General features: G+C 36.5%; 1 protein-coding gene across 6 annotated transcripts in view; it reads right to left on the reverse strand.

Moving 5' to 3' along the window:
* Nucleotides 1–10,455: 10,455 nt before the first annotated feature.
* The window catches only part of LOC105389255 (atrial natriuretic peptide receptor 1), a 195,650-nt gene continuing 192,438 nt past the window's right edge, over nt 10,456–13,667 (reverse strand). For all 6 annotated transcript variants that reach the window (XM_048622101.1, XM_048622102.1, XM_048622103.1 and 3 more), the window contains 2 exons: nt 12,905–13,095; nt 10,456–11,897 (listed from right to left, as the gene is read on the reverse strand). In XM_048622101.1, coding sequence (XP_048478058.1) covers nt 11,298–11,897; nt 12,905–13,095 — 791 coding nt within the window. In that variant the 3' untranslated portion in view covers nt 10,456–11,297. The remainder of the gene's footprint in view (nt 11,898–12,904; nt 13,096–13,667) is intronic.

A 13,667-nucleotide genomic window follows, 5' to 3' on the forward strand; every position in this document is an offset into this window, starting at 1 on the left:
TAATAATCATTATAACCTGCCGATGTTGACCGGGGCGGAGAATTTTGAATAGAAACTTACTTAGATATATGGTAAATTTAATTGTTATTAGGTATATTCATTTTGAATGACATGTACAACTAGAATAGACTTCACAGGTGGTGGTTTTCAATGACCAAAATATAGCTAAGACAAACCATTCCGGTTTAATGGCGCTGTCAAACAAAATTGAAAATATCCATGTTTTTTATAAATAAAAAACTTTAAAAAAACTTAAATCAATCAGTACCTACGTTACAAAGACGTTGCAAACGAGGAGTTTAAAAAGGGTTTTGAAAGTTGGTTCTCTCTGGAGACACCAAGAATGTTAATAAGGCAGAAATCAATGGATTGAAATTTTCGAGAGCATGTACCTATATAAAATCGACTCTGACCATTATATCAGTAATGTGAATTTGGCAAACCAACCATAGTTGGCTGAGGCGTCTAGTAAACACAACAAATTCAGCTGTTACACTAAAAAAACCCACCTTGTACAAAGTGAAGAAGGACCCTGTCTTTACCGATTTCCAAGCTTCATTTCACTTTTTGCTTCGGTTGTGTCTCGTCACAAAGTCTTTTGTTACCTCACTCACTTTGATATGAGTATGGGACGCCCGAGATAAGGAAAAAATATTTACTAACACTAAGTCTTGTCTTTACTCACTCGCTTTTTTTAATGAAACGCTTCAGTTTACTTTCAGGTCAAGTAACACAATAATTATTATCATCACCATCCAATTAAGTAAATTACTTTTTGGAATTCTTTAAGTAACTATGAAATACATTTCGTTATCAATAAAGGGACCTACAGATCCAATAAACCCTTTTCAATATGAGGGGAAAAAAAAACACGCACTCACGCCTTGTACTAATGTACTCCCTTGCGGGGTAGGCAGAGGTGCATTGCTGCACCCACTTATCGCCAGAGTGATATGTTAGTCCCAATGTAATAGGGGGCGGGCCTATTGCCATTTTACGGGCACATCCAAGACCCGAGAACAAATATCTGTGTTTAAACAAATATCTGCCCCAGCCGGGAATCGAACCCGGGACGATCGGCTCAGTAGTCAGGGTCACTAACCACTACGCCATTCGGTCGTCTATGAGGGGAAGTCTTGAAATAAATATTGAAATACAAAATCTCATGTAACTTTCATTCTGTAAATATCTAGACTGGACCCTAGATGACAGATTTACATTTTGTTCCATACGAATTTATCTTGAAAACATGTACTAACGTATACAGGGTGGTCCAAAGTGTGACGTCCAAAGGAAAATGATTGATTTCTTAAGTCAAGGGTTAGCCAAATTAACCCCATGTATTTTCAGCAATTGTTAGTAGTTTAGGAGTTATGATTTTTTTTACTAATTTTCTACGAAAATCGACCTGAGTGGATTAATTATTTTTTTGGATAACTTTTTTTAACAATTTTTTATTTTTGTGTCATCTTCTTAAATTGTTCTTTTAACCATAAAAGTTTCACAGCTTCCTAGCCAACAGCCACCATCCTGTATAACATAATATACTTAATACTTATCAAAGTATCTGATACGTTGGAAAATTTTACTGTTCATAAATTAAGTAGGTACAATGTTCAAAGTAATTAAAGACAAGAAAGTTTTAACTTGTTTGTACGTAATTCCGATATCACTTGACTTTGATAATATTTTAATCAATTACTTAACAAACTTATTGTTTGTGAGTGTAAACATTCGAGTAAGGTACTGAAAGTACCTCATTACATAATTAACTCACTTTACAAAAGTTTTCGGTAACAAACAGAGCATTTTGCCAGTCCTGAAATTAAACAATATACGTACCTATACAAGTATATAAAGTTTTAATGTGATCTGAAAAATATATATTTTAGTATACAGGGTTATTTGCAAGTCGAAGTAATCCTTTCAGGAGGTGATAGACGAAAGCATTTCCAGTCGATTGAACCCTATAATGCATAATCCGAAACTTAACCATTTCTAAGATATTAAAAAAAAAAAATGCCAAATTTGTATGCTTAAAAACGAAAATATCAAAAAACTACACTCGCGAGCAACCAAATCGACTCAAGCCTTCACGGCGCACATATACATTGATTTTCCTAAAACGATAAATGGTAAATATAAAAGTGATATGTCATTCGAAAGCTGAAGAATTAGGCTTTCAATTAAGATCAATACCATAAAAAAAAACTAAGCGCAGATTTAATGACGCATTTTAATTGCCCGTCAGTGTTAATTACCTCATTAGGAATCCACGCCTTGCGCTACCTGATCCCGCTATAAAACCTTTCCACATCCGGTGTACCTTATCAGTCGCTTGTTGCAAGTTGACCGGTACACATCTCGTTGCATTGTATTCCTTGTTTTCGCAAACCCATGGATACCACACCAGAAGAAGCTGCTCAAGTTGTTGCCTTGCTGCAACAAGGGTTAAGTCAGCGAGCAGTCGCTGCCCAGCTCCACTTGAGCCAGTCTGCTGTATCCCGAGTATACAGACGGTTCCAAGAGACTGGTGCCTTCAATCGAAGACCAAGAACGGGCCGCCACCGCTGCACTTCAGAGAGAGACGACCGCTTCATTGTCTCAACCTCGCTGCGCAATCGACACCTTACGGGCGTTGATGTGCAGCAAGAACTGAGACGTGTACGACAAGTGGCTGTCAGCGAGTGGACAGTGAGAAGACGCTTGAAGGAAGCCAACTTGACACCAAAAAGACCTGCATCAGGCCCCAAATTGACTGCAGGCCACCGACAAGCGCGTCTTCAGTTTGCTCGAGAGCATCTCGATTGGAGCATTGCGCAATGGCGGTCGGTCCTGTTTACTGATGAGTGCAGAGTGTGTCTGCATGGCAGTGACAGGAGAGGCCGGGTCTACCGGCGTCCGGGGGAACGATTTGCCCAATGTTGTTTCGCTGAAACAGTAGCATATGGCGGCGGTTCCTGCATGATGTGGGCTGGTATTTCTCTAGAGGGAAAAACCGCACTTGTTTTCGTGCCTGGAGGCGGCCGAGGAGGCGGGTTAACAGCTGATCGGTACATCACCGACATTCTACTCGGTCATGTTGTGCCCTATGCAGAATTTGTCGGTGAAGACTTCGTGCTAATGCACGACAATGCCCGCTGCCACACGGCACGAGTCAGTCGGCAGTTTCTGAGAGAGAAGGAATTGCGCACGATGGACTGGCCTGCGCTCAGTCCTGACCTGAATCCCATCGAACACTTATGGGACGAGCTCAAAAGAAGAGTTCGGGCCAGGAATCCAGTCCCTGCAAGCGTGGACGAGCTGAAGACAGCTTTATTAGAGGAGTGGGACGGCATTCCTCAGGAAACTGTCAAAAAGTTGATAAGGTCTATGAGAAACAGGCTGCAGGCTGTAATTAGGGCAAGAGGGGGCAATACAAAGTATTGATTTAAATAAATAAATTTTTATCTTAACATTTTTTGTTTAATTTGTATAATACGATACCCATACCCTTTTTTCCTAAATTCCCGTTTTTCCTACAATTGCGTTCAGACATCATTTATTTCAAAAATGATGAATGGATTTCAATAATAATGATATCAAATTAAAGCTGACATCTTAAGCTTTTAAATGACATATCATTTTTATTATTTCTATTCATAATTTTACTTGTATTAATGTATGTTTGCGCCGTCAAGGCTTGAGTCGATTTGGTTGCTCGCGAGGTAGACATGTATCAATTTTTTTTTGGGTTGTTTTGCGTAAGTCATACCTTAATATCTATGAAATAATCAAATGTGCATTATTAAACTGAAATTAGACACAATACTTTTAAAAAAATAGAGCATTCAAGTTACCACTTTTGTATCGCCCTTTATGTTTTGACACCCCTTCTTTTGATGCTGGTGAAGTAAAGCACTAGACGTTCTCTAGGTTAACCTAAGATTTACCACCAAACTTCCCAATCTCACAACCAGATATCCATATTCTTGTTTACAAAGCCATAACTTTGCTCTCCGTTCAGTCATGCATAAAAAAACACGTCGAAGAGATAAATCTCTCTGATCTCCCCACATAGGTGGAGGTGGGTCCAAACTCCGGATGTAGTAGCAAACAAACAGCGCGAACAAACACGGTCGTTACTCTAATCACGTTACCTACGGAACTCTAAAAACCTGGAGTACACTCCGCCGTTTTATTTGATTGGTTCCCGCTTAATTGCTTGATTCGTTCTCCGCTGGGTCTGCTGAAAGTTTCAATAATACCGATGGCTGTTCGTATACGATTTTGACACATAAAAGTTTAGATCTGTCAAAATCGTTGTTTCAAACGCACATACATACTGAAATGATAATGATAGGTGCTGCTATCATTATCATTTATAATGTTCTAATTAAATGAAAATGTCTAAATATGATGCTACTTCAGTATGTCTGTGCGTTTTAACCAACACAAATAACTATAGCTATAGAGCTTCCACTATGTTATTAAATTTTTGACGTTTCCTTATGTCTGGTAAGTAAAGTTCGTTTTCCTTTGTAATTGTCAAATATGTATGGGATTTCAAATGCCTACAAACCAATAATATACCTAATAATCAGAGTAGAGAGAATAAATTAAAAAGCGTAGGAAAATTAATTTTGCCGTTACTTATTCACGATTGTATCTATAGATTAAAATAATACCTAGTTTTAATTTGGTAGAAAAAGTACAAAATAATAGATCCGACTGTACCATCACATTGATTTCTGTTGTTGTTTGCAAGTTTAAGAAAATTGATATAAATCAGATAAAAAGTTTTCCGTTCCAAGTCAGATAGGTGGTTTTATTCCTTATTGGTAAAAAAAACATGCGTAAAAGGACAAACCAAAATTGGAGCATGGCATACAGTGAACAAATGAGATAAATACACCCACGAGCAATGAAAAAGATCCACTCACAAAATTCCCAATGAAAAAGATCCACTCAAAAAACCCCAATTTTTTTAATAATTTTAATTCAAAATTTTAACTCTATTCATATTTTTTATTGGTAATATTCTGATGCGCTATGAACTGTAGTCATTAAGCTAGCCTTATCCGTTTAAAAGTAATTTGCTGCTATTGTTACTGGAACTTTTTGATTACGGGAAATGATGAAAATGGACAAACACATGATCTTGACTATGTGTAAATATATGTAGTTAGCAAAAACTGTGATTTATATTGCCGAGTAAGCCAATATTTGCTCAGACAGAGAGACTACACTAATTCGGGTGTTATTTCACGTACAATAAAATGGACTAAACTGGGCTACTGCGATTTACAAATTACAATGAATCAAATTATCGGAATACCAATTTCTAGGTAGAAATATGAAGGCTTGATGTTAGGGTTTTTCTGAAATTTCATAACTATTATTAAATTTTAATTATCTTTATTAAGTATAAAATTTATAAAAAACTACTTTACAGTGAAAAGCAAAGTAAAGTTCGTTACTCGGTTACTTTATTGTCCTATCGTTTTCGATTGATGTAATAAATAATAACTAAACATAATATTATAGTCAATATTTTAGTGATAAATCCATTACTACCACAGAGTTAATCTGATAAACTATAAATTACACCTACTTCTCGTCTTACGTGTACAGGATGAACGGCACATGGGCCCAAAAAATATATTCAGTAAAGAAAGAAAATAATTTCTCTGACCATGAGCAGAACGCCCTGTATATGTCGCAGGCAACTGGTTTAATCTCCTGTTTGATTGAACCACTAGCCCGTTCATTGGATGGCGCTGTTCAGTTGTATGACTAGGCCGAACGTTGATTGTACAAGCGTCACAAAACGTCCAACTAGTTAGCTGACTTAAAATCAGTCAGGTGGTGAATGAAACAAATATGGCGTCTAACAGCTAACAGCTGACACAAAAAGCACCTATATTGTTAGTTTTTTGCAAATAAATTAGCTTTAAAGTGCGTTATTTGTGTTAAAATAGTGTGACAACATGGATTTACCTATTATCACGCCGCGGGCGGATAGTTTCAAAGAAAAAAAGTGGCGAAACTGGATAATTATGAACAACAATATGAAGGTACGTTTATTGTTATTGTTTAGTTAATTTGTGAGATAAGAGCTTTGTAACATAGTCTTTTTGTTGACTCTTGTCTGGTGATGTTCACCCTAACCAGACATTACAAAGTTGCTATACTATATCCCATTCAACGACTTCGCTGAATGACGTTCAGTCAAGACGTCGAACGTTACAATCAACGACTTGACGAGTTGTCCTTTAGTCATACAACTGAATAGCGCCATCCAATGAACGGGCTAGTGGTTCAATCAAACAGGAGATTAAACCAGTTGCCTGCGACATATACATGTGGTGTTGTATATTGTTAATTATATGTACCAATATGTGTTTGTTAATAAATAAATAAAACATAAATAATTTCTCTCCTCCGAGGTAGTCTGGAAGAAATTACTCTTAGTAATAAGGCCGCCAATTGTTGTGTATTTCTATGTTGTGTATTTCCTCGTGTAATTTATGTGTTTGTGTGCAATAAAGAATTATCTATCTATCTATCTATAAAGTGGGAGTAGGCCGGCTGGCCACAGACCTATAAAATTCGTTTCCGTTTACGACTGTCCGAGCCACTTGAAAGAGTCTGATGTTATTTGAAGACTTCTATAAAACTGCCAACACGTTATGGGGACGACTGCCTTGAGACACGGGTTATGGACTGTAAAAGCTTATTAGTATTTATTTTTATACATAGGTAAGCTGTAGAAAATAGGATATAATATTATGTGACATAGACAGAAGAAGATTACAGAGGTATACAGTTAGTCCAGTCAATAAATGACTCAAAATTAGGTGTAGAGTGCGTGAGCAGGTAACTAAGCGATTCCTTCAGAAACTTGTTCAGGGGGCTTAGGTTGTTAACATACCAAAAGTCCTGACTCCTAGGTGATGAGCGGGGGGGAGGAGGGGGGATAAAGGTACGAATTTTTGGTTTTTAGCTTATATCTCGAAAACGGTGCATCGGAGAGAAATATTTTCAACTAATGAAATAAAGTTCTTAAAATTATCTAAAACTTTTATATGATATGTTTTTTTCTAATTCCTAACCGTTTTCGAGCTATTACCCTCGGAAAAAGTTGAAATTTACAAGAAAAATGTATTCATGTCAAATCATTCATAAACATGCATCATATTGTCTAAACCTATTGATAAATGAAAAAAAATTATAGAAAATAAGTTGTAGATTTTTAAATTCCCTTTTAGAATATATACAGGGTGATTGGTAAGTCGATGTATTCCTTTAAATGGTTTATAGTCGAAGGCATTTCCAGTCGATTGAACCCCATAATGCATTATCCGAAAGTCAACCATTTCTGAGTTATTTAAGTTTTAAGTTTTTTTTATAATTTTGCCAAAATTTATGTTTAAAAGCCAAATATTTTTAAAACTAACCATTTTATTCATACTTTTTTGATTGTTTTGCATCTGTGACATCGTACTCAACTAATTATAATCATTAAATGCGCAATATTCAACTTAATTTAGACACAGTGCTTCATAATAATTGAAAAATTAAGAAAATGTTTCAAAAGGTGAAAAAAAATTGCTTAATTAAAAAAGAATTTTATCTGAAAAAAATTCAGGCACTACAGTTTAAAAACATAGTCAATGTATAAGCTTTAAAATGACATATTACAATCTAAAATCGATTAAGGTATGACCAAGATATAGCCAAAACAACTACATAGGCGGACAAAATCTCAGTAGGGAAACGAACAAGATTTGTTCCAATTTTAAGGCAAAACGTCTTATAACTGGACTTTGTAGAGCTCCGAACCGTTTACTAATTATTGTTCTCCGATAGAGCGGTTCCTCAAAAGCACAGATCGACGACAAGGTTGCTTCACCAAAATAATGCTTGTCCGATAACACGTTAGCCGAAAGTACCTGTATACATATGCTGGTTAATGTCCAACTCACCTAAAGGTACAGATATTTTACTCACACTTAACCTTACTAATTTGGTGAGCTATGTCAGTGACTTTACCAAAATGCAAGTTTAGAATAGCTTTAACTTTAGGCGGGTTGGACATTGACCAACATATGTAATATATTCTAAAAGGGAATAAAAAAATCGACAACTTCTTTCCTCTTCATTTTTTTCGTTTATGAATTGGTTAAGGCAATATGATGCAATGTTTATGAATTTTTTGACATGAATACTTTTTCTTGTAAATTTCAATTTTTTCCGAGGGTAATAGCTCGAAAACGGTTAGTAATTAGAAAAAAACATATGATACAAAAGTTTTAGGTAATTTTAAGACCTCCATTTTAGTAGTTTATAATATTTCTCTCCGATGCACCGTTTTTGAGATATAAGCAAAAAACCAAAAATTCGTATCTTTATCCCCCCTCCTCCCCCCCGCTCATCACCTAGGAGTCAGGACTTTTGGTATGTTAACAACCTAAGCCCCCTGAACAAGTTTCTGAAGGAATCGCTGAGTTACCTGCTCACGCACTCTACACCTCATTCCTTGACTGGACTAAGTGCTCCAAAATTGATAATGCGCATAGAAATCTTTGACAGATCGGTTGTTTTCGATTATGTGACACATGATATTGAATCCTATTTCTTTCAAACAAGGTGCAAAATGCAAGTGTTTTTTTTAAGAATCTTACGATTTATTGATTCGGGTGTGAAGATCTGCATGTGCATTATTAATTTTAGACAAGTGTACACTCACGGGCAATGAAAAGGTGCCACTGAGGAACGCACCAAATTACTCCTAAACGGGAAAGGCTAGCTTAATGAAGCCTTCTGCAACATTGAAGTACATTTAACAGAGCATCAGGATATTATTAACTAAAAACGGTAGTAGGTATTTAATTTAAAAAAAAATGTTTAAAAAAATTTGGATTGTTTTAGTTCGGCATTCTGTGAGTGGAACTTTTTCATTGCCCGTGAGTGTATATTACTTATTATAACACGAAAAATAACACATCAAAAAATTTATGATTTTCAAAGATCGGAATGGAATCAAATAATTTGATACGTAAAGGTGAGGAGGTGAGGATCAAAATTAACAAATTGAATTAATTGATCGGCGTTTCAGTCGTGAGATCAAAAGGTTACTCGATTTTGCCCTAAAAGTGTCGCGTTTCAAAAGAAAAACCCTTTGAATGAATGAGAGCCCATCATTTTGTCTATTATAGAGGTACTTATGGAATGGTATTGATTTAGATATTATTTGACATAATGCGCTGAAAGGTTGTCATAGATTTAGGATAAAATTATGAGCAAAGAGAAAATATAATCCGGATACTTACTTGCATATTTTGAAAATGCTTCTGTAATTTTAACTTATTTTTAAGGCAGATCTTGAGTGTGAAATGCAGTGCTGGGATTGCCTTAATATCCTCGAATATAACTTCAAATTCATGCAAGTCAGATTCAATCAAGTAAGAAACTTTAATAGAAAATTTCTAAAAGACTATTCTCATTGAATGAACTCGTTTAAGCAGTTAGATTTCATTATTTGGAAGTTAAATTCAGTCTACGCTGCCAAGTGAAGCCATTTCCCGACTAACGACGTCTACCGCAGGATGTGCTGGGGGGTTACTCTATACTGACGAAAAACGAACGAACCAGTACCCGTATCACGAAAATTCGAGCTAACGAATAGAATCGAATGCGAGTGCGACTATTGTCAACTTGACAGCACTTTCGAACACTTTTTACCTTTCGAATGAGTTTTGAAAAGAATGACCACAGAGTACATAATATTATTCTGACAATGACCTATGGAATGATAGCTGTCCAACTTTCGCAAATCTATACACCGCCATTTTGTTGTTGACAGGTTGACAGCACTTTCGAATAGAATGTGCTGCGTTTTTTCCGGATCGCTCTACTGAACTGTCGTGCAATCGGCGCGTTTAACACAACGAGATAGAGACGTGGCTGTCGCAGCAGCGATCTGAAACTTAGTTTTTCGTGATATAGAGTGACCCCCCTGGGGCCAATTAGACGTGGTGAGAGCGAAGGAGGGGCATTTTGGCCCATACGACTGAGGCGCATGCGATTAAGTAATTCTGTAAGTGTGCAAATGAAAATATAAATGAAAATCGGCCCATCCGTTTCGGAGCTAGGCTACCACAGACTAATACACAAACAAGGAAACTATGTAAGAAGTTATTGTCCTCCTAGCCGAATTTCGACCACGGCGGCTAATCTCAATTGAGATCAGCCATCTACCTACACAGGAGTAGATTATAGTGCCCAAGTGTGTGCGCAGTACGTACACAGTACACACGAGTTCCTATTTAGCTCTTTGGTTTTATTTTTTTTACTATTTTTGCACACTACCTATATTACTGATATTACACTTGACATGCAGAATTGCAGATACTCGTCCTCCTTAGTTTTTTGATGATGATAGTTCTTAGGAATGCAAGAAAAATGGTACAATTACTTCTCACTCTTTTTATTGGCTATAACGTTTTTCAAACATTTATGTGCAAGTCAAACACCTTCATTCACGATTTATTACAATTATTATTTTATAAATACACATTTAGTATAATACCTTTCGCTAAGATCACAACAATGTTACAATGAATTCCGAAGTAGGTAGTAGATAAGTATTTATTTACACGAAATAAGAATTAAAAATAGTTAGTTAAGTATTTACAACTAGTCTCTCATCATTGAAGTTCTACCACATTTTTTAATACAGGATGGAGTTTCTCAACATGATACACCGGAATAAGTTAGATCTGAACAAATTTAATTTATTTCATTGATAATTATTTACAAAACTCATAATAAAGTTACGACTGCGTGAGTTATCACACACGGCATAGAAAAAAGTTACTCTTTTGTTGTGTGGTTGAGCACAGTTTATTATCCATCCTGTATAAATTTGTGAACAATAAAAAAACTAAGTACCTACGTATGCAACATTTAGTTTGATTCATTAAGTTTTAAAGTCCATTAGAAAAGACAAAAATACCTAATACATTCATCCTAAAAACGTCAGAAAATATATTATTCGTATTTTGACCTAAATACAATGTTATTAATTAGGAATGTATTTTGAATATAACTAATAGTAACCACATCGATAATATTAATAACAGTCTACCAAGTTGACTGTCGTCAAGGACACGCTAATACAATCTAATAATAATATTGACACATTCCGTATAGTATTCGTAATAAGCTATTGAATCGAAAATTCTCTCTTTGATTAGACATTTATTAAGTACAACATAATATTTACAAAGATAATGCAAAACAGCCTTAAACAATTACACTACTGAATCATTTGGTTTTTCAGTTTTCGACAGCAGAGGCACACTGCTGTAATCCTTTAACCCATCATTCCCTTTCTTGGTGCCGTTATCAAACGAGCTAGCAGTCGGCAATTTCGATATCCAATTATTATTCCCTACTTTTGGCTTATGGTTTCCTATGGAGTTCATTTGAAAATCCTTCAGCTTAACCTTTGGCTGTCCAGTCTGATTCACTGTGTTGTGATTCAGAGAGTTGACATTAAGGGATATGGAGTTGGAAAGGCTAATTTTGTCTGATTCGTCTCCTAAGTCTGATCCGTTGGTGACTGGTTCTGTTGGGTCGGATTGCTGTCTCTGCATTTTGAGGGTTTGGAGTAGCGGCTGTGCTTCTTTCTCCAGCTTGCTCAAGTCTGATTTATTGTTGAAGATGCCGGATCCCCGTCTGCTGGATGACCTGGAGCCGTGGTCGAGGCGCTGACGGAAAGGAGTGAGATGAGATAGAGATCCACTTTCCGTGGACAGCGTCTGCGCTTTCGTAAGCGAAGGTTTCTCTTTGGGCGCGTTCGGGTCCACTTGCTCGCCTAACAACCAGTATGTGACTAGACTTCCTTTTCCCTGTTGGATAAAATGAAAAAAATCTATCAGTACAGAAAATTGGGCTTAACTGACGACCTTAGGCGGGTAGCCGGTAGTGGTTGGATGAGGAAGGCCGAGGACCGAGTGTTGTGGCGCTCCTTGGAAGAGGCCTATGTCCAGCAGTGGATGATTATTGGCTGATGATGTAGTGAAAATTAATACGATTTTATATAAACACTATTGGGTAATCTGAGGGGGTCTTAGTTTTAAATATTATATCCACTAACTTATTAAATATAGTCATAATTATACCTTGAGGTTTTCTGTAAATGTATTAAGTACCAAAGTATTTAATTTCCAAACATGTTACTGTCAAGAGTACAGAAACATTCCTTTCTTTCCACAAGTCGTTAATTTAACTACACAAGGAAGGTTTCGTCAGTCGTCCCGAAGGTTCTCCAATTTGGGTTAACTCGCATCGTATCTCTAGTCGGTGTTAAACGCGTCTGTGTAAGAATGCGCCCTTTGTAACCTTTGACACTGAGGACCCTCGGTGAAGCGGAAAGGTGAATGACTTTATTGGCAGTAAAGCTTTCGGATCAGATTCCTAGGGTCACAAATAAATTGATGTGGTTTGGGGACGTCTGTTCTAGCTAGCAGTGGCTTGTTTGTGGGTTACTATTGATTCCGAAATTTAATAATCTTATGGATGAATTTCATCACTTATTATTACGGAGACATGTCGATGTTAACGTACCCTATACTATACATCATCATCAACAAAAATGTTTACGAGAAGGTCAACTACGCAAGGACTTACAAAAAGTACTTGTCACAAAGGTCATAGAGACTGATGTCCACATTGAAAATTTGACCTGTACAAGAAACAACAGCATCCCTAAATGCCGAGTAGAAGAAAGGAAAATATGTTAGCATTTAATATATGCCTGTCTCTTTCTGTCCACATACTGTCAAAGTAAGTCAGCAATACATTTAATACCGACATTAGCTTGAAGTTCCTTTGTACAACTCAGTTTAAGACTCACCTTCATCGCTACCTCTCCCCTGCACTCCAGCAGGAAAGTCCCGTAGATATCCAGCAAAGCCTTGGTGGTCGGAGACAGGTGGATCTTCAGGGCTTCCCCATTGGACTCCATGCGAGACGCCGTGTTGACGGTGTCTCCGAAGAGGCAGTACCGTGGCATCTTGAGACCGACCACCCCGGCGACGCACGGACCTGGTGGGAGAAATGATATAATTTCTTTTTGGATATAGATGTAGGGGATAGATAGGTTGTTTTAGAATTTCAGTTTTATCAGAGTAGGTTTCAAACTAAAAAAATATATTTATAAAACTTAGTATTAAACTGTGTAACCAATTTTACAGCGCGTTCAACCAATTATATTTCCCGTGCTCCATTAAATCACAAATGGACAAGTAATTTAAAAATCTTTCAAGAAATTTTACTTTCTGCTTAACGACTTTTACAGCTGTACTTTATTGTCAATAAAAAGTACCTAACAAATGAAATGTGCCTTTTTTACTCGTGCTAGTACAAAATGTAGTTAAAATCGAGGCGGTTACGAGAACTCATAAACTTTTCTCGCTTCAGAAATTTCAGACTATTGTCACGAGAGTATGAAATGCGCATTATTAATTAACTTTTATCTCGAGTTAATAAAATTCATAATACGTTTTCATTAGAGCTGTATTAAATGTAATTTGAAATACTGTTGTAAAGCATGTAGACATACCTTTACAAGCATACATTATTACACATCGTGTTGCAATAGTTACATAGTATGGCAA

Source organism: Plutella xylostella, chromosome 7 (genome assembly GCF_932276165.1).
Source record: "Plutella xylostella chromosome 7, ilPluXylo3.1, whole genome shotgun sequence".
NCBI classification, from domain to species: domain Eukaryota; kingdom Metazoa; phylum Arthropoda; class Insecta; order Lepidoptera; family Plutellidae; genus Plutella; species Plutella xylostella.